This window comes from Perna viridis, chromosome 3, assembly GCF_037379345.1.
Source record: "Perna viridis isolate PV_CMFRI_1.1 ecotype Kerala chromosome 3, ASM3737934v1, whole genome shotgun sequence".
NCBI classification, from domain to species: Eukaryota; Metazoa; Mollusca; class Bivalvia; order Mytilida; family Mytilidae; genus Perna; species Perna viridis.
In genome coordinates, this window is record NC_142447.1 from 60,448,244 (window position 1) to 60,475,999 (window position 27,756).

A 27,756-nucleotide genomic window follows, 5' to 3' on the forward strand; every position below is an offset into this window, starting at 1 on the left:
TGCATGGCTAGCACTGTAGCTGTACCACACTGGTGGGGAGGGAGCTACATGGCTAGCACTGTAACTGTACCACACTGGTGGGGAGAGAGTTGCATGGCTAGCACTGTAGCTGTACCACACTGGTGGGGAGAGAGCTGCATGGCTAGCACTGTAGCTGCACCACACTGGTGGGGAGAGAGCTGCATGCCTAGCACTGTAGCTGCACTACACTGGTGGGGAGAGAGCTGCATGGCTAGCACTGATGCTGTACCACACTATTGGGGTGAGAACTGCATGGCTAGCTCTGTAGCTGCACTACACTGAATTCACTAAAAGGTGTCTAATGCAAATCATACATTGAATCAACTTTATTACAACGGATGTATGTTTTTCTAGCCTTATGGTTTTCCCAAATCCAAATTTTCCCCAAAAATGCACAGGCAAGGCAAATATAAGTTAACTTCTCCTTTGTCATCGTGTTGAGGTCTGAGGTCTCCTCAATCCCCAAAATCAACCCAGCCTCTCTCCCTTCTGTTGTTTGGCATCTCAAAGTACAATATCATAGAGATCTATACACTTGCACTCAAGTTATTTCTCGTTATTGTTCGGAAACAAATGTCTTAAGACGACGACGACAACAGCAATATGATACCATTGCGATGTCTGCAATGATTTTACAGTCGTATAAAAATACCAAAATTCAATTTTATTAATCCAATCATTGTCCCTCAAGGGGCTTTTACATTCAAATATATATCCATCAGATGACATAATAATAAATTAGTCAATAAATCAATATAGAGACATAACATATAGTATCCATGTAGCACAATTAAAGATGTGTCTTTTGTATATTTGTAGTCCAGGTGAGATGACCCACCATAGATAAAATAATGAGTTTTATATTGAGAGAACGAAGTTGATGTTTTTTCCAACAATAAATTTGTCCAGTGAAAACGGACTGAATTCTAACTGTCTTGGACTTCGTTTTTTTTTCTCTCTTGTTTTATCAAAGGACTTTTCCATATTGTCGGTCCACAATGGACACCAAGGGGCGGTGCTCAAGGATACACATGATTTATTAGAATCATTGCATTCTTCCTCATGTCCTATGTCGACCGAAAAAGACTCACAATATAAAACAAAACATTTTGAAATAGGAACAGTAGATATAAGTAGTTAAAGGGTTGTAACATTGAGTATAGAATTTTAAGTTGAGAGAACATTAAATTTGTCCAGTGACAAGAGGAAGAATTCTAACTTTCTTGGATAGTGGCAATTGTTTTCTTTTTTTTTCTTTTCTTGTTTCATCAAAGGACTTTTGTGAGAGTATTGGTAACAGGACAAACCTCTCAAGTACAAGTTTTATACCAACTTCATATAGAATTACAAAGTACAACTGACAGTACACGACTAGTTATTAAAATTAAATGCTTCGCATGGCATAAGTCTGATACAACCACAGAGATCGAACTGCAAGTCGGGATACACCATTTAAGATTGAAACATCTCTAATTAGATTGTAATTTTAAAGTTTGATGCAGGACAATATCATGAGAAGAAGCAAAATAACCCCTTTCGATCACCAATTCCTGGTTCAAGCACAACTACCATAATCAATTCATATTTTTCTTTATTAGCATGGGATTTCCTGTACAATATCTAAGAAATCCGTTCACTACTCAAGATATTGTTCGGATATCAGGAAAATGGTAGCCCCGTAACTTAAAACCCATAAAATCAATTCTAACCTACTTATTGTGGTATGGTACCTTATAATATAATTACATAAATACTCGTTATTATCAGGGAAATAAATCATAAATACTTTTTGGTCCCTCATACCTACATGTAAATGGTTTAAATCACAACCCATCCCCAAAAATGAATTCTATACTTCTTTATGTGGCATGGCACACATATTATGAAATAATTTCAAATAAAGATATTTATTATATAGATAGTAGTGACTGATCGAATGATCCCCGAGTAAACAAAAATGAATAATTCACACTGTGAAATAAATTCGGTACTTTCACCCTCGGACTTTTTCCCGCCAAAAGGTTACAAAACGAATATCAATCCGCCGATCACAAAATTGTTAAAATTTATCAAGAAAAAAGCAAAACTTTATGGATAAAATTTATATAATAAATATAATAATCAATTGGTTGTCGTATACTCACTGGCGCCACTCAACGAATTACGATCCAGCTCGAGCGCGGAACAAGCTCTGCACACTCGTTAGATCTAGGCGTTCTTCGGCACTCGTGATCACATTTTGTTATTCACTCTTTCTAATTAATTACCCTGTATTATACTATTATGAAACGGCAACTTTTTTGGTGTCGTGTAACTGCGGTCCTTGAAATGTTTTTGGAAAGTCCCATATTATCCGACTCTTACCCTCATTATTGTCTCCTGCAGTATGAACACCAATTCTTTATTTCAACAATATGACAAAAAAGACTTGTCCCTATTCACCCCACCTCAAAATAAAATAAAAAAAATAATGTTTTATACTTAGTTAAATACCTACACCAACAATCGGACATATGATATAATTAGCTATTTTAAAAGAGTAATCAAGGGAACCAAGGTTATAGCGGTAATCAAAAGAATGAAATCCAGGGACAAAGACCAGACATGGAAAACAGGCACACACAACAAAGAACATAAAGTAACTAAAATCATACATACAAAGTAACAAAAGTAAATGAACAACTCGGACTCCACTAAAAACTGGGAGCATGGACCAGGTGCACCGGTAGAGTAAGCGTCCTCTGCTTTTCTAGAAACACCCGCCGAGTTGCTCATAAAAAGTCAAGTCCAGATAAAACAGTCTAGATAGTGTATCAATTAAATTTATCAAAATTTTACAACATAATTTAGAAAAACGTAAAAATGTAGAACATTTTCAAATCTTTGAATGAACAAATCTATAAATCTGTACTATAGTGACATGCTACATGGATACCTCTATATGCATATTATAAAATCGTATCGAACCAATATTACTGGTTTTAATACCATAAACCCATTTTCATTTTATGATCATTTACAAAATAATTTGTGTGGTAACAATAATCTTTTCTCTTAAGATAACCTTAAACTGGAAACTCCAGCTACACAAAAAGCGCTGAAACAAGTATATATATTCTTAATGTCTCACAAACCGCAACTACAGTGGTATATATGATAGGTAAGATATAAATTGCACTAGCAATATAAATACATGATATACATTTTTGCATTTTGATTCAATTTTATACATATAAGTAGATACTATATAAAATAGAGTTAGCCCACAGAGTTCATTTTTTTCCATTCCACAATTGTTCTAATGAATTTACAAATGACGATTTCGAGTTTGCACAAATTCCTTCATCTTGAAAGTATTCGGTCTTACTCTGAACTTAAATTTCAAGTGTGTATTGCTATTCATATTGAAAAAGCGACAGGACATCCTCTTGTTTCAATCGTTAATTATGATTTGTTATTCTAAATGTACAAATTTTACTGTATAAGATTTGGAAGTACTATTCAAAACGAAATGTTTCTTTAAACGGTAATTGAGTGCTTTCGGGCATTTTGCAAAGAGTAATCAAGGGTACCAAGGTTCTAGTGGAAATCAAAAGAAAGTAACCCAGGAACAAAGACCAAACATGGAAAACAGACATACACAACAAAGAACATTAAGTAACTACAATAATACATACAAAGTAACAAAAGCAAATGAGCAACTCGGACTCCACTAAAAACTATAAAGACGAGTTCCAACCTTGGACAAATTGATCAATAAGAGCTCGTTTTACAGAGTTGTATAACCAAGCATTTCTAACATGCTGAATCCCATATGTACTGTCCACAATCATCGAGAATGGCTTTTACATAAGTCAGCCAAGTAATTATATTTTACCAGAGTAAAATTTTCTGACACTTACATTATATATAATAGAAGGTAGCATTTCAGGTATCTCAAGTATTTGCTTGGACCTATATCAAGAGGGTATCTGCCTAATTCCCAATGAAATGTCTTTAAATGCAATATAATTTATGATCCCCAAATTTCACACCCGTATAACAAAACAGATTGGATGTTTTATTAAGATTGACACTCAGTAGATAAGTTATGCATCTACCTCGCTTTAAGATATCGTACATCGCGCTAGTTCTCTTTTTTGCGTTGACTTCTTTGCCTTTGAGAAGCTACCTGAAATCCATCTGCAATTTCGTATTAATTATCATCATACTTGAAACAAAGGTTCTTCGGTAATCTGCCTCAAAAAATATTAGTACCCTACTTTTAACTACATTCGCTTTTTCAATTTACTACAATATTCGTACAAGGTATCTAATTCTTCTTTCGATTCTGTCATAAGAACAGCAATAGTTAACAGTTTTAAAAAAGATCATCTCTTATATCTTTTAGCCCAACAATATTTTTGCTTTGTAAAAAATTAGCCTACATAAATAGATAGAGAACAAAATAGGTGATAAATTTTCACCTTGTCTTACTCCAATATTACAAGGGAAATAATCTGAGAATTATATACGAGACTTAATATTTGCTTAACATATTAACAATAACATCATACATTTTACCTTGAATCGAGTTCGCCAATAGTTTTTCTCCATGCAAAGACCACACCGCCACACAGTGTCAGCCGACAAAAGCAGTTAAAAGTTTGTTCCTTTTTTATCATAGTAATTCAAACAATAAATATAACACATATAAATTGTCTATAGTGGAATGTTTTTTTTTTTCATAAAACAAAATTGTTTTTAATGAAGTATGAGATATGATTTGAAAATGTTGCTCAAACGATTATTTGAAACTGACATAAAAAGCTTCCCAAGACAGCTTAGAATAGTTATAGGTCTGCAATTTCTAGGGTCCTTCCTTTGCCCCTTGTTTTTTTTTTTTATATAGAAAGGTAAGATGTTATCTTGAAGCTAAATTTCTGGAATGTTCCCCGTGGTGAACATGACATACAAATAGTTACTTTCGATTTTGATGGCTAAACAGATTAAATGAAAATTTGACCAGAGATAGATCTCACCACGCTGTACACTTTTACCCTATGTCAGAATTTGGCTAAATGGTTTTTGAGATATAAGCGAAAAACTACTGTCTGATCCCTGTGTTCTATTTTAGTAATGGCGGTCATGTTTTTTGAAACATAAGTTTTGTGCAAGATGTCCCAAGCAACATTCATGCCAAATTTGATTTCAATTGGTCAAGAAGTGTCGGAGGAGAAGACTTTTGAAAGAAATAATATTAAAAATAGCAAAAAAAAGAAAAAAAAATAAACGTCGAAAATAACTCCAAAATGGCTTGACAGATTAAAATGAAAATTTGACCAAAGACAGAACGCTTCATGCTGAACACTTTTACCCATGACAGAATTTGTTTAAACCTAACGGTTCTGGAGACATATGTGAAAAACTACAGTCTGATCGCTATGCTCTATTTTTAGTAACGGCGGCCATGTTTTTCGACGGATCTAAAATTTAAACAAAATTTGTGTGCAAGATATCCTAAGGAACATATGTGCAAAATTCCATATAATTCCGTTCCGCAGTTTCAGAGGAGATTTTTGAAAAATTGTTAACGGACGACGAAGACGGACGCCAAGTGATGGCAATAGCTCACATGGCCTTTTGCAAGGTGAGCTAAAAAAGGACAAATTGCTGATGAATCACAAAGTTTAACATATACATGGATGTATACACGTAACAAGTTCTAGCTTACCAAATAAGATATTTATACTCATTCAATGCAGAATACTTCGTAAACAAGTTAAAAAAAGATAATAAAAAATCATGATATATATATTTTCTAACGTAATAGCAGTAAAATTATGACAATAACAGACAATAGAGATTAAATCTCATGCATGTCTGTCTAAATAGCTGTATAATCCCTGGAGTTCTGTCCTGGTTTATCAGATGTTTGCCTAAATAAGGAAAATACACAGCTATTATAGAAATAAGCCTTGTGTTTTAATATATATGTATGGAGTTAATCATATTACATGTCATACAAGTTAACTTTATCATTTCATTTTTGTTAATGTATTTACATTGGAACATGTGTGCTGTAGTATTTAGTGATTGACGATGAATTATCATCATGAAAACGAAAAGAATTTTGGTATATTTGAGTTAAAACTTTTAATGCATGAACTCTTCTAGCCACAAACAAGAATCATACCATATTTCGATACATATATCGTAGCCACGCGCTTTCGCGTTCAGCCTGATAAAACCGTTGCATTTTCTTTGTGTGAAAAAAATTGTTTATCATTTTAGTTAAAAGAGTCACTCATGATTTTTTTTCTTTTTTAGTTGAAAATAAAACGAAGAAATATAGAGTATGATTTCTTTTTATGGCTAGTATACATTTTCGGACCCAGATATAACACAGATAACCTAATAAAAAACTCTAACCTTTTCTCGCAATCCAGAATGAGCTTCAACATCTTCATGTCATTTTCATTTTTAATCACAACGTGTATCAGAAACGACTTTTTGTCCTTTTTTTCAAATGAAAGGATGCACTTTGCCAGTATAGCAGCATTTTCCTTCGTAAACCAACTTCCAGGCGATTCATAATATTCTTCAAAAACAAAAATATAAAAAAAATATATCAAGACGTTGTAATCGAAGTTGGAAAAAACAACACAAAATTAACGCTGGTTGAGCGTTTTAAGTGTGCGCATGAGCATAATGACTTTTCCATCAAATGGTTGCATCTCAGATTGCTACTTCTGAAGTCACATCGAAACATGTTCTGCAATATTTTCTGCACGAAAGTGTTCAAAATACTATTTCTATCGACTATGGTAAACTTAGACGAAGTTACCAGAGAGAACTTAGTCTCAGTGTATATTTTAAGGTATATTTAATAATACTTTGATTAGTCTGATATCTTTTTTTTTTGGTGCTTCTGTATTTTTGCAGATATGCTGAGCCGCTAAATAACCGACTTAATTACAGCTGTAGTAATGAAACATCATTTGGATTGTTCGTTACTGTCAGCATTTTCGCCAGTTTAATTGCTCTGCAGTAGCATCTTTTTACCACTGGTATATTCAGGCCGCAATGGAAGAAGGAGGTTTAGCGCGCTGTAAAACCTAGATTTAACCCACCATTTCCTTTGAAAATGGTGGTGTAATATCTATTTTGCAAGATTCATTTTGAATTTGGCTTGACCATGGATCAGATTAGTGTTCGGTAGTTTTGTTGTTACCCTTAGTCAATCATTAAAACGGTTGCTTTTCCCTAACATATCTTCTAATAACACATTTAATGGTTAAATAAGGTGCGTTTAGGTAAACATATAACCTTTTTGGTTTCAGCAACAATACTATTATAGTATTGCGATATTAATACCGTCTCGGTCAAAGGTCATAACTCGGCAAAATAAAAAAAACAAAAAACAAAAAACAAAACAAAACAAAAAAAACAAAACAAAAACAACAAAAAAAAACACCAAAAAACAACAAAAAAAAACAAAAAAGAAACGTTCGAACGTTAATTTCAACTTACCTAGATATATTATATTTCAATCCATACAAAGAAAAGTATATCTTGCTCCATGAAGGAGATGTCTTACAAAGATAGACAACAAGCTAGTTGTAATACTATCTACTTATCATATACTTAACAATTCTAAAGATTTACTTGAAAACCTAATATCCCGTATTTTTTTTTTTTTTTTGAAATTCAAACGTTTGACTTCTCAACACTTTACACTACGTTGCCACATGATATATTGAACTCTCGTTTAAAAGGACTTACTCGTAAATCATTTGCTGCTTCTAGAAATTATGTTGTTTTAGGTTACAAATCCACATATTATTCCTCTCAGGGGGGTTAAGTATGCTACACTGAAAAGCAGGCTTGTAGCATGCTTGATTTCTTCATTGATAAAATATTTGTCACATTTGGAGGAGCTATTTTCAGCAACAAGTTGGCATTCTAATGGCCACTTATCGTACTCCACTCATAGCCCGAATTGCTTTTGTATTCATACCAGTCTGAATTTCTTCATAATCTCGTAAAGAATGAAAATATAAATGATGCTAAATCCTTCAGTTTCACATACAGATATATTGATAACGTATTGTCCATCAACAATCCTTCTTTTGTTAAATGGTTACCTTCAATATATTCACCAGAGCTCTTGAGATAAAGGAAACTACAGAAACAGCTTGTTCAGAATCTTTATTGGACCTACAGTGTTTATCTCGAATTCGGCAACAGTAGTCATCTCAGTACCTGCATATGATGTTTACATTTCACAATTGATTCGCTACGCTAGAGCAAAGTACTAACTACTCTGAATTTCTTGAACGCCATAAATATCTGTGTAACAGAATACTGAATCAGGGGTATGAGGAAATGCGTCTCTAAAGGTCTCATAATAAATTCTTTTTCAGATATCAGTCGTGTCGTAGGTTGAAAAATAATTAGTTTCTTCTAAAACAATAACTAATGATCGCTTTTAGAAATGCATTCTTTGTACTGATATGACCACTGATTCACCGATTATGATAGGCCTAAGCATGCAAATGCTATTTGTAATCATCTCCGCTATATTCACGCCGCAATGGAAAAGGGAGGTTTAACGCGCTGTAAGACCTAAATCTAACCCACGATTTCGTTTGAAATGCTTATACCAAGTGAGGACCATCGCGGTACCAGCTACTCCGGTGGTGTAATGTCTATTTTATCAGATTTAATTTGGACTTGACTTGATCATGCATCGGATTAGTGTTCGGTGATTCGTTGTTACCCTTATTTAAAGATTGTATATCTTAAGTCCGGATAATCAACGTGACATGAAGATGGAATCTATAATCATAATGATAATTATAATATCCTTTATTTAAACAGGATGACATATTTAGTTTAATAACTAGTTTACAATATGGGCCTGCAATATATACATATTTACGACATAAATTATCAAATTGATATTAAACAAGGAAGTCATATAAATTATATGATGATATTACTAAAAAATGATACAGGTGATATACAACTAAAAAAGCTTTTGTCAGCCGGGAACCCCGTCTAAACACATGAAAAGTAGCTTTTATGTTCCACAAACTAAGTGGACATATTGTTTTTGGTCGGTTTAGTAAAACAAAAAGGAAAGGTATCAGACTTCTCACTCTGAGGAATATTCAGTAATACAACGAAGAACTTGTGGTTAGATAGGATTTCATCGTTGTCCAACGTATTGCATTTGTATATAGGGTTATCCAAATTGATTCCTAATTCTTTTATTAAATATTAGTAGTATTATTGCGTCTTACATACAAAAAACAATGTTGTTAGAAGCTTTGTACGCAAGAGCGATAACATATTTCTCATGAAAGGAGGAGAGTCCTTTTGCAGCTTCTTTGAATTCTGATTTTGGTTGAGCAATCACGCAGTGTTTAAGATTGCTCATGCTGCACCTAATTGCTTTTGTACAATCGGACAATGACTTCTTGTTCAATGAGCTATTTGACACTGTGACAAACAATGAGATTGCTCTCCTCTGTTCACGCCTAAAATCAGGAAAAGCTGGTGGTACATGCAACATTCGAATATGAAAACTTGAAATGTAGTGGTGCAACAAAAATAAACTGCAAGTTTTATTAACCGGTTTATTGCTGGAGGCTCTCAAGAGCCCGAATCGCTCACCTGGCTTGATAAACAACATTCCATTTTTTGTAAAAGCGGCAGTATCATTTTTTCTTGGATAAAAAATAGTAACTCTCATACCTAAGGAACAATCACATCAATTTTCATTGCATCATGACCAATATTTGACCAGAAATATAGATTTCATCATACTGAAAACTTTTACCTTTTAGTCAGAATTTGACTAAACATAACGGTTTTGGAGGTATATGCAAAACAAATTCTGTCTGACCCATATGTTCTATTTTAGCAACGGTGACCATGTTTTTTCGACGGATCATTTCTATGCAGAATACCATTGGGAACATTCATACCAAGTTTGGTTACAATTGTTCATGCAGTTTCAGAAAGGGAAATGTTTGAAAATTGTTAACGACGACAATGAAAAACGACGAGATTGACGCCAAGTAATGACAATAGCTTATATGGCTATACGGGCTAGGTGAGCTAAAAGACTGGGTTTATTCCCACGGAATCGGAATAATGTAGGATTATATCACGCTGCAAGATATATAACAAACCCAGAAAGGCCTCAAATAGTTATCGGGCATAACATTACTATATTGTACATGTTGCATTCAATTTGTTTGAAAACCTAATGTCATATCGTTTAAAATGACATGACGACTTTCCGGGATTATTCAACAGTACATATGATTTTCTCGGACAATGAAAATGCATTTGACCGTATATGACAGGACGGTCTCCAACTCAAACTCTCGAATTCTGGAACGACCGCTGTAATATGGGGAAATAGTTCACCAATTCATCAAAACCACATTGGCACATGTTCAATTTAACATGCAGACAAGCCCAGTGCTTCCGAATTCAACAAAGTGTTGGTCAAGTTCTGGTCACACCCGCTTGGTTGCTCTTGCTTTTTAATAAATCAAGTACTGGAAACGAACTGTGGCAATACTAAAATATGCCTTTTATACTTCACTACTAGCGGATGATACAACCTTACGGAGTGGTTCCAAAGATGGTTTACAAACACAGAAGGTCCTTATAAACCAAACTGAAGACTTCAATATAACGCTAGCAAAAATAACTTTCTTGTGAATCATTCAAAATCGACATATATAAGTGATTAAGGACTATCCATGGAGTAATCGAGGGAACCAAGATTCGAGCGATTTCTAAGGACAAGGACTAGACAGGGAAACAGATACACACGACAAAGAACAAGAAATAACCAAAATAACACGTAGGTGATGAGACAATACTGATGAACATTGACATATTCTGGAACATGAATTAAATCTACTGGAAAACAACTGAGCAAATTGAAAATGCATGTAAATATAATAAAAAGTCACTGCACAGTATTTGTCTAAACCGCAAGGGAATGGAAAACGTACTGTGTTACCGACAGCATGTATGCATTAACCTTTAAATAAATCAACTCAGCTTTTCTTTGTATGACTTATTGAAAATATAATCAAATTCAGTGTTAATCCATAACCCACTTCACAGTCATCTATTGAACATTATGTTATGCAGAAATATTGACTTGACTTATCGAAAGATGATGAGTTGTTCCGAATTACACCAGTGAAATACCATGATATGGGTTTGACTTGTAAATTTCTCGTGTTCATGATTGATTGATTGATTGATTGATTGATTGGTTGATTCTCTTTAATTCCACCATTAAAAGGGAGTTCTATATATGATATACTTAAACATAGTTACATCTCACAAACACAGAAAAAAACTAGTTAACGTCAAAAATAAATCATGACTCATATCAAGTTTCAATATACAACGAAAAATTAATATATATGTGACGGCACACATCATATTTGAAAACATCGTACAATTTGTGCATGTACTCTGCTATGTGACACATAAGCTGAGCCCATTGTACGTATAGTGTCGGTCATGCCACCAAGCATCGCTATCATGAGTTCACTGTCCTGGTCGAAGAATGAAATTGATTTCTCTATAGGTAATGTGTCTACTATTTTATAGAACATATCGTTTCGTAATTGGAGATTCGTGCAGGTTAGGATGTGGTGATGAAGAATGTCTTCGAATAAAATTTACAGAATGAACGGTTCCGGCTTTAATAGGTATTGAACCATAATACGAGAAGCATAATAATTTGTTCGTTTATTTTCGGATAACACCGTAAGCCTCCGCAGTCTATGTTCGGTAAGAGTATTGCGAATTTTCGAGTAATGGAGTAGATCAGACCTCTGTTCCAATGCATTTTTCCGTCGTGTTTTTTTCGTGTATTTCTATCGACTGTGTGACAATTGTCTTCCACAAAAGTTTATTAGGAAAGTAGTTCTCTATTAAGTATACTTCGAGAAATAGCGTCAATTGATATTTTATCAATAGTTGAAATAATTCATACGCGATCGAATTTTTCCTGCATTCATTTGTCAACAATTGACTAATGCGCAAATTAAGCAAAAGTTTATGTGTACAATTAGGCTTCGCTCTGCATAATCCACCGAATAACAAAAGTTTCATTTTGTCTATGAACCCATTGACGCTCCACAAACCTAGGTTACTTACGCAGGAACAAGATGGGTTCCGCTTATAGAATCTCAATACGAACCTTGCGTAGTATCTCCATTTAATTTTTCTTAAAATATTGATTTTATAAAAAAAAAATATATTGATTTTATAAACAAATATTGATTTTATATATAAAAAAAATAAATTATTTATTGATCAATTCATCACCATTATAAATGATATATTTATCATGCACTTTAATTCAATTATTGCTAGATATTAAAAATCATTTCAAATCAATTCCATCTTCCTTAATGAAGCGATCTGTACATGACGTCTAGTAAACATGAAATATGCAGAAAATACCTCTTTTGTCAAGATCGAGTTAATAATTTTTAATCTTTGAACTTTATCTACCAATGTTTACAAAAATGTATATTGATGATATTCTAAAATAAATAAAGCAATTTAATTTGAAGATAATGGAAAAGTTATGCATTATAATATAAATTACACAGAGAATACTATTATTATTTTTTATAGAGTAAATTGGTTAATATAGTTAATTTAACTAAATTTAATGAATCAACCATTAAATTCGTTTATTGCATTAAAACATCTTTTTATCTTTTGCTATCATTTAGTTGAAATTTTTAAAAACCTAAGCGATACTCAAAAGAATTGTAAACGGTATAAGCGATTGGGCGCTTCCAAGTCCGTGCAAGGGCATATACTTTTCCCGCTTTCAAAGGAATTGTTTTAACTAAATTTAATGAATCATCCACTAAATTCGTTTATTGCATTAATACATTTTTTTATCTTTTATATGCTATCATTTAGTTGAAATTTTTAAAAACCTAAGCGATATTCAAAAGAATTTAAACGATATAAGCGATTGCGCGCTTCCAAGTCCGTGCAAGGGCATATACTTTTCCCGCTTTCAAAGGAATTGTATTTGTAAAGGAATATTATTAGTTCATCATTCACAGATTGATATTGGAAGGAATACAATCGAAATCTAGCACTAGAAAAAGTTACGTACTAAAAAACAACATGATATACAAAGCAATAGTCCAAAGATATGTTATGATTACAATTTTAAAGGGATATGTTTTAGACGTAATTGCCTTTTCATGTATATATTAATCAAATGTAAACAGATTCACTCTGCTTTGAATTGCAAAAGATTTATTAATACTGGTTCCTGGCAACTAGTTGTAAATTAATTTGGATATAACAGATCTGATGTATTTTCAAAACAGAAGAACCCTATCAATTCAGCAAAAATCCATGCAAGACAAAATTAATGATTGATATTAAATTAAAATATTTCAGATCTCGACAATGATCAGTTTAATATTTGGTCTCTAGGACATTCTCCAGTAAAAATAGCTGAAGTAGAGAAGTTACTTTACAACTACCCAGGTAGATATAATGCGAACATTTTACTAGATGGTTTTAAATTTGGATTCAAATTAAACTATGCTGGACCACGAGGTTCAGTTATATTTGATAATTTTTTGTCGGTAAGACAGAACATTGAAATTGCTTCCAAATAATTACAAGCAGAAATTGAACTGGCACGTATGGATGGACAATAAAACCTATTTCAAATCTTAGATGCTCTCCAATAGAATTAGTTCCTAAGAAAATTAGTGGACTTCGGCTGATACCTATCTTATCCTAAAGACAATAACGTTAATGACTTTACTGATGAAAAATTCATAAAAGTATGTTATTCATCATTGGACAATGTTGTTGATTTAGTCCAGAAACTTGGAAAACGGACACTATGTGCTAAGAAGGATATTAAATATTAAAAAGTTTTCTACCTTTCTACATTGGGCTGTTTCCGAAGAAGCGAAATCAGAAAATTTAGATCATTACTTAGATGACTTCTTTTTTGTTGGGAAAGTTGATTCAGATGAATGTTTAAAATGAATGGAAGCCTTTTCAAAGGTATCTTTAAGACTAGGAGTTCCGATACCGGACGAAAAAAACTGTAGGACCTACCACAAATATAGATTTTTTTGGACTTACTATAGGTACTTTGGAATTAATGATTAAAATTCCACAAGAAAAAAAAATGGAAAAATTAAAAAGTATTTTAAATAGTATATTAATTAAAAGGAAAGTTTCTCAACAAGAATTAGAATCATTAACTGGTATGTTAGCTTTTTGTACAAGAGCTTTGCCATCAGGTCGAGCTTTAAGTCGCATATTGTATGCTTCTCTGAGCAAGGTAAAGAAACCTCATTATCTCATTTGAGTAACTTTAGGTATGACAGAAGATTCGGAAACATGAAAATCATTTTTAGATAAGTTTAATGGAACTTGCTACATGCAAGATGTTAATTGGGTGTCAAATGTTGATTTGCAATTATTTACAGACAGCGCAGGTGGTAAATCGTTAGGTTATGCAGCTTATCTAGATGGTCAATGGGCTGTTCTAAGGTGGCCAACCAGTTGGCCAAATGAAATACTGGCTGATATTACTTATCTTGAAATTATTCCTATTGTCATGGCTATTTATTTGCGGAAAGAAACATTTTCTAATAAAAGAACTATATTTCATTGTGATAATTTAGCAGTTGTGTCCATTGTAAATACGAAGACTTCAAAATCCTTAATTGTTATGTCTATTTCGAGACCAATTGTTCTTTTGACATTGGAGTAAAATTTTCAGTTTGAGGCTGAACATTTGTCAATTACATGCAATAAAATTTCTGATGCTTTATCTCGTGGACAGATACAGAAGTTCAGGGACCTAGCTCCACCAGCAGAGGTATTTCTGAAGAAGATACCTCTAGATTTTCTTCTTAGATCTTTTGAAATTGAAGCATCTAAATTAGTAAATGCTTCGTTCGCTGAGGCCACAAAGAAATTGTATGACAATGCAGTTAACTGTTCAATGAATTTAGATTGAACTACGAATTACCACGTTCATGGCCACCTACATTAGATCAACTAAGTCAGTTTATTGTTTTATAATAATGAAAGATTATGCTCCGTCAACAGTAAGATCATATATTTCAGGAATTAGTTTCCAAATTAAAGTTGAGGGATAAATTGATGTAACAAATAGCTTCTTTATCAAAAAGATGTTGAATGGTTTTGATAAAATGCATAAGAGGCATGATACGAGAAAACCAATCACTGAGGACATATTATTGATATTAGTGTCTGTTTTAAAGCATATATGTTCATCTAGCTATGAATGTATTTTGTTTAAGGCTGCATTTTGTCTTGCATTTTATGTCTTTTTAAGGGTAGATGAAATTGCAGTCATGCCAACATGTTTATCTTTGTTGTTGCCTTTGTAAAGCGGTATAATGACACCATGTTGGAAAGAAGCTGGCAAGTATAAGTTCTTCATTATTAAGTTATACAACGCACAGAGATGTTTCAAAATCGACCGTCCACCACTGATTATATGCTCATTTATTACATTGTATTGTGCGGGTGATTTTCGTATTTTAAAAGTTCGTACTTGTTTTTCGAGTTCGTCAATCGTCATAAGCGAATAGTCTGCCACATTAACTGTAATGTCGAATGAGTTCTGAACAGTATTTAACACGTGTTTAGAACAGTTTGCATCATTAAGTTCATTTGGTTGTTCTGTATATAACTGTTCGAAGTATTGTCCCCATAAATTACAAACGTAATCAGGAATCAAACTTTCCTTTCCATCAAAATTAAGTTTATTGCACTGAGGACGGCAGTTTTTCATTTTTCGAACTTTCTATAGAATTCTCCTACATCTACTTCCGCTGCTTGTCTAAAATCCTCATATTTTTCCTCGTTCCTCTTATTTTCAGCTTGACGTTTATGTTTTTTAAATAGCCGTTTTGTTTCTTGTATTCTCTGTATAGTTTATTTGTATTGTCTCTAGGTTTGTCGTTGGCCAACCACTTATGTTGAGCTACGCGTTGCTTAAAGTGAAGTACATGCAGTCCATTGTTATTCAGTATGGTTTTAGGTAAGAGCGAAACTTTCCAAATGGGATGTAATAGTTACTACATGTATCTGCATTAAATTCGTTATCCAAGTGTTGTATTGTTCGATACTGTTAATTGTGCTATATCCGGAGCTTTGAAGTTGAAAAGTTTGTCTATTTCGGTTTGATACATACGGATTGATTTCAAAATCATTTGCATCGGACCATTTCAAAATATTTCTCTGTGATTTCGATCCAGCATATATGTCACACATCAGATTAGTTGTCAGAGACATTAAAATGGGAAAATGATTGGAATATTCATATGGACACTTCCCACATACTTTGAGATTTAAAACACAATTCACTAAAAAATCAGGTAGATATACATAATCAGTGAAAGACCTTTGCCTTTTGTCCTCATTTCTGTATATATAGTTTGGATCAACTCTTTTTTTTGCAATAAAGGGACCGCCTTAAAGTTTTTAACATTCAGAAAAGATCAACATTAAGGTTCCGCTAAAGGAAAACAAACCTACAACTGAAAGTTCAATATTTTATCATTGTATGCCATAATAACATCACATCATATACCAAAATGTTCCTCTCATTTAGCACAAGCTTTCAAAGCCATTTGTCAGTAACTGTAATCCTTGAATCTTGCAAACAAAGGTGCCAGACTGCCATTAAATACACACCTTTTGTAAGTCCATATTTACATATAAAAAGTAAACAAAATTATTTAATAAACATGAATCTAGTGCAAGTTACCCTTTGTTATGAATTCTAAATTTTGAAAATTAATTGTAACAATTAAAACGCTTATAATCAATTTAAATGGAAGCCATTTATATTGGGACTACTTTCAATTCTTTTTGTAGTTTTTCCAGTTAAATAAAAACTGCTTGCTGAAATGATATAAAAGTACATGTATATGTGAAAAACAAACACATTACCACAAACAAATTTCTTTTTTAAACCCTTAAAATAAGGATTATATTGTTGATTTGATGTGCAGACTAAAAACGTTTCAGGGTAAAAAAGGAATTGAGACTTTAGGTTTATATTGTAAGATTTTTCATTCAATATGGCATTTGGGGAGGCAAAATAAAGGGGTTGAGTTCAAAATTTTGAAACACACTGCTAAATTATACACAACTGGCCCCTTGTGAATGGTTGAATCAAACAACCTTGGTGAACATACTAACATTACCCCATTAGCACACATTTTCACTCTTTAGAAAATTTTAATTCCGATACCCAATACAAAATTAATCGTCCTTTTATGCTTCACTGGAGAATAAATTCTATTTAAGTTGTATTGCTACTAGCTATTTAGCAAATTTGAAAGTAAACTCAAATAAAATTCTTTGCTCAAATAAAAATTTGACCAGAACCATCATTAAAAAATTGTTTCAGTAAAAACCTGTAAAAATAAATCCCAAACTTCCAGTGGAGATATGGCACCTTGTGGTACAATTTCATAGTAATCCATTCCCCTTCACGCAAGTTATTGTCCAGAAATCAGAAAACAAATACTTTTTTCCATGGCCCATTTGTGAACCCTTATTTTTACTTGGCTCAAGTCACAACCACAAAAATCAATCCTAGCCTGTTTTTCTTAACTTTAATACCAACCCTAACAGTTTTACCATTTTAACAGTATATTGTACATGTACATGTATATAATTCAAAGATGATATCCCATTAACTTAATGTAAAATATAAATTTGAAAAAAAAAATTCTTCCTACCCTACCTTATATTTTTCGGATGTTACCCTCAACACACATTTTGTACACAGAACGAAAACCCATAAAATGATTCAGTGTAAGTGACGAACAATTACATGTTCCGCGGTATAGTCGTTCTACTTTTTAATTTTATATCATGGTTTAAACTGACCATAATTTAGTTTCAAATATAATTTATTCATAACATTTCCTCCATTATAAATGTGTTTGAGTCGCTATTACCTTTATTTTTAAGGACGGACCCAGTTGGCCTTTTGAAAATTCTTGAAGTATGAACTATAATTTTTTTTTTATATCTTCTTTATTATTGTTATGGTTTCAGTTGTCAAAACATCAGTCTGTTTGTCAGTGGGACGAGATATCCTATATTTCTTCTAAAATAAGGAAAATAAAAATACATTATACGCTTCTTTTGCAAAAAGTAAAATTAGTGAGCAACCATTTGATTTTTATGGGGAAGGGGGCTAGGATCAAAGCTGTTTTTCTGTTTCGAGATAATATAGGTTTACATGTTGGTCCTGCCTTTTTTTTGTTCGGCGCTGCACCAAAACATTTTTTTAAAATAATACAAGAAATATTATGGCAATAATAGATCCTGCCTTTTTATTCTTTTCTCAAGGCCTGTCCTGGCTTGACATTTCAAATTTGATCCGAGTCCCCTCCCCCCCCCCACAAAAAAAAATCAAATTGTAGTTTTCTTACTGTCCTTAGAACTTTTATACAATATTTCATATCTTGAATTTTTTTATATTTTATAATGAAAAAAAAACTACAATTTGAGGGATCTCCAAAACAGGAGTTTTAGCCTACATGTAAATGCACAGAGAAACATAGAAATACTTTTTATTCGTTTATTAGTAAAATTATATATATATTTACAACTGAAACCATAACAATTCGGTTTTGAAAATTGTTTAAATGAAGCAAATTAGTTGCCCCAAACAGCGTGGTAAATATGGAGATGATGTAGCATGAAACCATTTGAACATTTAAATGGTCGAGAATTGTTGGAATTTCGCAACTGACTGCGTTGACATCTTGACGAAAAGTTTAAATAGAAGTCAATTGTAAATAAAAACTAGATGAATACAAGCAAATACTCACCGATTTTAAATAATCAAACATTATGTCTCTGTGTTTACATCCTTGGCTTTACCGAATCAAACGTAACCGGATGTCATACGGCGTTAAAAAATCAACAGCGAAACGTTGAATAATGTATTATAAATACACGTAACAGTAAGTAAGACGATTGTTTGTTTGTTTGTTTGTTTTTGTTTTTGTTTTTGTTTTTTTTTTCATTTAAGAGCATGTCACCTAAGTTACATGATGTCTCCATAGATGGTCTCCTTCCTTTCATACAAAAACCTCTTGGACTTCATCACATTAGAACCAAACTTTATTATATACCTCTCACTCTACTACACTCCCTTTACAAAACAAGTCTTGACACTCCTGTTTCTGAACCCACCTCATCATTATACAGACTTGTTGCCATTATTTTGGATATTGGTTTCCATAGACTCTTTAAACCAGTTTGTGTGAAAAGTCAAGATGAAGAAAAACGATCATTTCTACCACTACCGTTTGTCAACAAAGGTATAGATGCAATTAATTTGGCTAACATCCTCCATCACAAAAACGTTACCAACAAAATTCCCTCATATTTCAAAGACAAATCCATACCAATTATTTCATATTCCTATACTTCACCCATCGCATCCAAAATTTTCAATTATAAAAGGTTATTGCAGAACCTCGAGATTGAGGACTTCAAGGCTAAACCACCTGACTGTTCTTGCAAAACCTCTCCATTCAAATATGGTCTTAAAATGGAATTATAACTTTAAAGTTCTTATGGATGCCGTCGAGGACTATGCAAGAAAATGGATAAAACGAGAACAAGAAGACATTGATTCTCTGTCAGAATGGTTAAAGGCCGTGAGGTCTTTAATTTTGAAACTAATGAAAGTTTTAAGTAGGTCAATGAGTGCCAAGGCTACCCAGTTTTCAAAGACCCCGATGTAGCAAAAACATTGTCTACTATACATGACAAATATGTTGTCGTACCAGCAGACAAAGCCCAAAACAACATTGTTTTTGTCTGCAAAACGTTTTATATCCAATGTTTATTATCAGAGGTAGACGTAGAAAATAATAGCAGTGATAAGACCTACACTGCTACCACTCTCTCCAAAGAAGAGATTGTGGAAAACCATAAATCTGTGCTATCCTCTTTTGGTCTCTCTACCAAGGACGATGATTGTGATTTACCGTCTATGTACTAGATTCCTAAACTTCACAAGAATCCATACAAACAACGTTTCATAGCTGGATCTGCAAAATGTACCACCAAACCTCTTTCAAAACTTTTAACTTCTATACTCACAAATGTCAAAGAGGGTCTACAGTCCTACCACAACACTTGTTACTCCCGTAGTGGTATTAATTTAATGTGGATCCTGAAAAGTTCAAAAGATCTTTTGGAGACAATCAGTTCAAGACTATTATCTGAATAAAATAGCATTAAAACCTATGATTTTTCAAAACTGTATACTTCTATTCCCCATACTCAGTTAAAATCCCGACTTAAAAACATAATACATCGTTGTTTTTCCAGAAAAAGATGGTACACCTAGCTACAAATATATAGTTCTTGGTAGAGATTCCTCATACTTTGTAAGAAATAATTCCAAATCATCTTCCAAATATACCGAGGAAGATGTTTACAAAATGTTGGAATTTTTAATCGACAACATATTTGTCCAGTGTGGTGGACGTGTTTTTCTACAAACGGTCGGCATTCCAATGGGAACAAATTGTGCTTCTTTACTAGCTGACCTATTCCTTCACTCTTATGAGGTTGACTTTATAGCTGATCTGATCAGAAAGAATATCGTTTGTCTAGATCCTTCAATCTCAGTTTCCGCTATATAGATGACGTATTATCTTTAAACAATCCTAATTTCGGGGATTTGACACATCGCATCTACCCAAAAGAACTTGAGATAAAGGATACTACAGACAGTGAAGTCAGCCTCATATATTGACCTACACTTAGAAACCGATGGTAAAGGAAAACTATTGACCAAACTTTACGACAAACGTGATGACTTTTCATTCAGAATTGTCAACTTTCCTTTCATCTGTGGCAACATCCCTTCGGCTCCTGTGTATGGAGTGTTCATATCACAACTCATACGTTATGACAGAGCTGAGCTTGCCGAAACTACACAGACTTTTTGTATCGCGCTAGAACTCTAACAAATAGGCTTCTGGAACAGCGTTATGTTGTTACAAGATTGAAGTCATCACTAAAGAAGTTTTATGGTCGTCATCATGAACTCGTGGATCGTTATGGTGTATCCATCAGCACCATGAAAACTGATTTATTCAACGAGTCATAGATTTTCTTTCCTCGTTTGTCTACCCCGGACTTAACTTCAATGTAAAATTAAAAATAGTTAATAACATCTTTCAGGGTGGAGGGATACATCAATCTAATTTCAATTTGGACAGATTTAGTTGTGCAGGATGCTAACAGCAGTTTCTGATGATTGATTGATTGATTGATTGTTGGGGTATAACGCCCGAGCAGCAATATTTCAGCTATATTCAGGCGATGAACATGGAATAGAAGATAAAATGAACATCAAATGATGATGAAATGGCAAAAATGGGACGGGACACAAGGATAATGGGGTCGAAAAATTTTTATTGCCACTGCAAAAAGAGAGAAGTGGGTAGGATCGGGCAATTTAGCCTCCTGTGGAGGAGCCCTATGGTTCCTACTGCGGGAGAATACCACAGCAGGGTTCTTTAACGTGCGAGGAACGTGGCATCTTTCCCAACACGTTGCACCACAATGGTTTGAGGTAAGGTTTTCCGTATTATGACCTGACGACCCCATCATGTAACATGCCAGGGTTACCCCGTTCCACCACCTGGGGCACGCAACCTAGTTGCTCTGTGGGAAGAGCGTCCTAGCCCCTGCCAGGGTTCTGAGCACTATTTAGTCGCCTTTTACGACAAACTTGGCGCTGCCACGGGCCTATTCTTTTGACACCCGGACCCGCACGGGGCCAGTTTCTGATGAAAAGGACTATCATCATAAATACATTTTAGTTACAGTTATGCAAAAATATCTTTTAGGTAAAATTTTGTTCGCAATGACTAGATCGGTTCAGTTTCACCCGAGATTTAAGATTGTTTTTACACTGCCCACTAAGATTTAAAAACAAAAAGGCGGCTTCCGTCAAGCTGAATTCAAAGTGAAAGTAACCATGAAGCTCGTGGAATACAGTAATTCGTTTCATGCAAGGGGTAACTTGCACTAGATAAAGGTGTGATGAGTTACTGGGAACCATTTGGTGTCGTTTGAAGGTGTACAGTAATGACCGTACTTTTTTTTAAATTCTCAAAATAACTACATTTTTTTCATATTTACACTATTTGTGATTAGTGGCACATCAACACAACATTGTTCATATAAAGATAGTGACAAAATTAACTTTCTGGCCAAGTTTCAAGTCTTTTTTATTTGGTAATAACAAAGAAATTAACATCTGACATTTTCCTTTAGCGGAACCTTAAAATCACTACCTATGATTGTGATATAATCTTCATTTAGAACATCATAATAACTAGATAATACATCTAAATATTTCAAATATTTATCTTTTGAATAGTTAGTGGATGGTAGCAAAGTACATACAACACCAAATATCCTTTAAATATTCTGAATACAAAATAGCACCACACATTCTATCATTATCTAAATTCAGATATCTCGACCTCTAAACCATGTTTTCTTATCAGTATTGCTGTACCACATGAACCCTTACATGTTTCATTAGTATTTTTGCTAATACTGTAAATGGTATTGTAGTCATCAGCAATATTATTAAAAAGAATATATTCTTCTCATTTAACCACGGTTCAATAAAAAAAAACAATAGCAGTATATTTTTAAAACAGATTGCAGGTATGTCGTGGCATACATGATATCTCATGTTCCAACATAGTACATTCAACAATGTAATTAATAAGAGAGAATAACAACTGTAACCTTTAATGTCACGGTCTTCATAACTGTTCTTGATTAGTTTTATTTTAAGGCACAAATTCTTGCAAATAGGCCAAATGTTTCATTTCTTTCTACGCATTGTGTAAGTAAAAGGTCCATTATTTTCTCGTTTTCCCATGAGCTTATTAAACGACACCTTAATACCTTTCTTTTCTGCAAAAGTTTTTACTACTGTACTGACAAGTTCGTATGGCTTATCACCTTTTACATTGAACAATACTATTTTTTTGTTCGTCTTCTGACAATACCTTTGAAGATATCATCGTCTAATGCCAATCTGTCAGTACGTTCCGGAATGTCGTCACTGTCTGTTAGCGGAATAAGATTAGGGTTTCTGTTAACCTATTCCGTTGTTGAAATTCCGAATACTTATTCCTAGATTCATCGACTGGGTGTGTGTCAAGCGTTTGTGTGATAATGGTCTAGTTTTACCAATGTTATGTGATGCATATGAACGAGGGTCTTCATCTATGAGAACTGTAGTTTCATTGTCAGCTTTAGTAATTTGTTCGATACCATCATTATTGTTTTGGCGCACCATCTACTTTTACAACGTCAAAAAACTGTCTTTTTCTGTTTTTCGTTATTTCGGTACACTTTCCGTCAAAATTACCTGCTATTTTTGTTAGGCTTTGCTGATATTCATGTTCTTTAGTACTTTCCTGAAAATGTTTTACCTTTTGAGATCGCAGCTTTAGCTCTGCATGCAGTTTTGTGTTCTGTGCCCGGGTTCCCTCTAGTTGGGCCTTGATTTGCCATTTCGTCTTTTTTGTTGTTGTTTTCAACTTGTTCTTTAAGGACTGAATTTAATTGTCTAGTTTCTTAGTCAAGACATCAACTGTATCGTTTGTTTGTTTGTTGATTCTTTAGCTCAAGTAAGGTACTTAAGATCACCGAATTCTCTGATTTTTTAATATTGTATTTATTAGTCAATTTTGTGCAAATCTCATTTATCGCAAAACTGTCATCGTCCCTCCTCAACTCTTTGATATGAACTACCTAAGCTCGGATATGTTACTATTACTCTCAAGATAGTAATATATTGTGTAGATATCAGCAGCCAGACTATCGACAAGAACTGTTCCACTTGTACTTGTTCTCTCAATAAGTTCGCTGTCTTGTAAAGATGTTTCACGTTTGCGGATTAGATCAAGAAGTGATTTTCTGATGGGTTTCACGTCTTGGACACCTGTGACCAAAGTTGGATCGTATTAGAAGAAACATGTCTTCGTCGTTGAATTGCGCAAATGATCAGTAATGAAAGTCATCTTCAGGTCATTTTCAACCAAATTGCAACTGCTTACAGTTAGTCAAACACATAAACTTCTTTACAACCGCTGCAATAATGATTTCACTTACTCGATCTGCTTACATCGACTAATATTATGTATCCATTACATTTGCTGTGAATATGCATAGAATACTCATACGCTTAAAGAAAATAGTAGTATATGCTGCAATATTTTAAAGCATATGCGATTTTTTACTGTAAAATTCTGTAAGTCTCAATAATGACTTTGCTCCCTTACTTTTGTTTCTATTTACGTGTTATTTTTATTATTTCATTTTGTCTGGTCTTTGTCCCTGTTCTATTTTATTTACATTTTAATCTGAAAAATTGATAACTTAGAAATGTTTTCAAAAACTAAAACTCCCGTAAACAGGGAGCGAACAACAACCACGACTCTAAATAACACCTTGCAACATGGCACACTTTCTTTAAAACTATTAAATCTGTGCTACAGTATCAAACACAAATTATTATTTTTTTCGGTTTTAGAGGTATGGGATTTTTTTAAGTGACAGTCAAGATTTCAAATGTCGCAAAATATCTTGAAAAAAACTTCTAATTTAATACAGGTGTTAATTCAAATTGTTTGAAGATCTGTATACTTGGGAGAAATTTCAAATTTTATTTCTGGGGTCATTGAATGTTCATGCGCTGAAAGGGTAGCTTTTCACATGTAACACCATATCTTGAGAACGCCTTATTCAAATAAACTCTACAGAATCATTGTCTATGATAATCTTAACGTCCGTACATTTTTTAATGGATACACATTCTTCCATTGCAAAACTAGTGGAACTTTTCTCTCACATGTGCAAGTACTGTTTTTTTTTATATGCTTATCAAAGGTAAGAAGGGAACCAAGGTTATAGTAATAATCAAAAGAATGTAATAACTTCAGAATTAAGAAAATAATGTTTTATTCTTAATTAATATATTCGGCAATATTTTAGATTTGATTTCTTTCAATGATAAATGTCAGTTTTATATATTAATAAGATACTTGTTGTTTATTGTCAAAAGTGATAAGCATTCAAGTGATAATTAAGATCAGAATACTCATCGGAAATATTTTAAAGATAATCTCAGGGTATATAGAATAAGTATTGCCGAATCAAAACAATGTTACATCATTCTTAAGGGTAAAAAGTATTAGTTTTGTCGACTTAAAAATTTTTTAGGAAATAAAATACTTCTTGGAAATTTTTGATATAGATATTCGATGTTTCGGATAATGTACACTTTGACTTAAGGCACCATACCAGTTCACTACATGTATTTAAGTTGAACAAAAAGTACTCTTGTCACTTAGCTGGTGACAAGAGTAAAAGATGTAACTTAAAGTGAAGTTGGTTTGTTTAAGGTGCGTATTTATTTCAGATGACTTTAATATAATTTATTTTGTTGAAGCATTCATTTTTAAGAAAAGGGTACTTCTTTAAATAACGAAATTTGAACCAAGACTAAGTTGTATTTCACCCAGTAACTTATGTTTTGAAATAAATATTTAAACGAATAAAATGCTGCTCAAAGTTAGTGTCCTTATAAATGTTTATTTATGTTTAATTGATAAATTGCATGATTTATGTATAATAATTATTATTATAACTTTTATTAATCACTATTATTGTATATATGACTCAGCTGGTGACAAGAGTAAAAGATGTAACTTAAAAGTGAATTTGGTTTCATAAGGTCCCTACCGCCGAGTCCCTGTCCCTCACAAAGTAACACTTGCGTAAGCGAGTTCCCCAACAGAAAAGTGAATGTGAAGTCAAGATAAACAGAAAAAATAAAATAGCGTAAATTCCCCTATAAGACCCCGAAAAACAGCATTATAGATTAAAACCATAAAAATGTTTATGTCGCATCATATCGCGAGAAAGCCTTTGTTTGAATTGTTTCATCTTACAAACCTATTGATTGTCACAATGAAAACCAACATATGAGAGCTGAAAAAGGCGAAAAAGTAATTATCGGTTGAATTGGAGGGGGGAATTCACGATTTGTCATTTGTTTAGTGTAGCCCCTTCCTCACAAGTGTGGGTGTATATGCAAAAGAGGGACATTCAAAGAAAAATCCTACCTTCAGTAAGAACAGGCATGCATAGATGATTAATTCCCTTCGCATGAGCTGCTTCAAACAAAGACCGATAGCATTCCTCAATTTTTTTAAAAAAAGACTTCTGCTGTGTCGAGGCTTGTCTTTTGCATTCATCATTCAAATTCGGCATGAATACATAACATGCATAATCAAAATTAAGCATGGTGTCCCCAGATATACATTTAACTTTGCCAATGCATTTTTTCTGCGAACTCAATGTATCATAATGTTGACGAAAATTTTTTCCACCTTTCTGCAGGGCAAGCGCTGCTACGCGACTTTTACTCTCCAGTTTTATATTATCGGGAATTGCAACTGCTGTTGTTGTCAAGTTCGAACTTAAATCCTTCAAGTGGCTATGTCGGTAAGACTTGAATAGTGTTCCATCACACATAACAACTGACAAACCTTTGCCTACAGGAATGTCCACCGTTTTAATTTCTTTGTCATGCTTCTTTGCATAGGAATCAAATTTTTCAAGAATTTTCGCCGGTATTTTGCTTATTTTTTTAACAATGCCTTCGTCTGGTTCGGGAACAGCCAGAAGAAATGATGTTTGAATATCTCGGACAACTTCAAAATCCCGGTCTACAAAGTGGACTTCCTTAACAGAACTCTTTTTACCGTATTCTTTCGAAAATGCTATAATGCCGTCTACATACTTTGGGAAACAAAGCTGTGTTGGACCACCACGACCCCCTAAAGAGGTAAAAACAAATTAATCAGGAAGTGATAATATGTATGAAACAAATGATTTATCAAATAATCATCTCTACTGTTAACTCCAATATTTTTCGAAATTAATAATCACTTCAGCAAAGCCTGCATTGCTACATTAAACATTTGTATATTTTAAGATGAAGTAAGTTAGAATTTTAAATTGATTATATATCAATTTAGCAAAGCAAATTCACATTGTTACTTATGTTTGTTACAATGGAACTTGACCTTGGTATTTATTTAAATGAACTTATATTTGGCTGAAAGGAAAAGGTTTTACCTAGATAAAGAAATATTGTTGTTAACATATAAAAAATACCACACAGGACGCAGGTTGATAGGACCGAAATATCAAACCATAAACAATCGTTACAACTACGAAAACTATATCGAAGCAGGACATTCTCTTAATTTGGAGTAATATTTGAATTGTGACGCATCATAGATTTCTGATGACTGTGATTATAGACCTTTAATAAAAAGCATCGACGAGCTCAGCATGATACGGCGGCATCTAGTTGAACTCTGTTCACTTGAGGCAAATGTGGACACAATATCATTTTTTGACATACTAAACAAAGGGATTTACAAATCATTATGGACACAACAACTAATTTGGACACAATATTGCACAATATTTTGAAATTCAATGTAAGTATAAAAGTCTGCTTCAGGGTTCATTCATAGATCATTGTACCTCGTTATCTCAAAAGCTGTA

At 33.3% G+C, this 27,756-nt stretch overlaps 1 protein-coding gene across 2 annotated transcripts in view; it reads right to left on the reverse strand.

Annotated features, from left to right (window-relative positions):
* Nucleotides 1-664: 664 nt before the first annotated feature.
* LOC148623191 (uncharacterized) overlaps nt 665-27,756 on the reverse strand; it is a 99,609-nt gene continuing 72,517 nt past the window's right edge. Inside the window, exons 15-17 of one of the 2 annotated variants that reach the window (XM_088573805.1) lie at nt 26,301-27,017; nt 6,433-6,601; nt 665-5,939 (exon numbers count right to left, since the gene is read on the reverse strand). In XM_088573805.1, coding sequence (XP_088429931.1) covers nt 5,888-5,939; nt 6,433-6,601; nt 26,301-27,017 — 938 coding nt within the window. In that variant the 3' untranslated portion in view covers nt 665-5,887. The remainder of the gene's footprint in view (nt 5,940-6,432; nt 6,602-26,300; nt 27,018-27,756) is intronic. The other variant, XM_088573806.1, reaches the window with a different exon arrangement.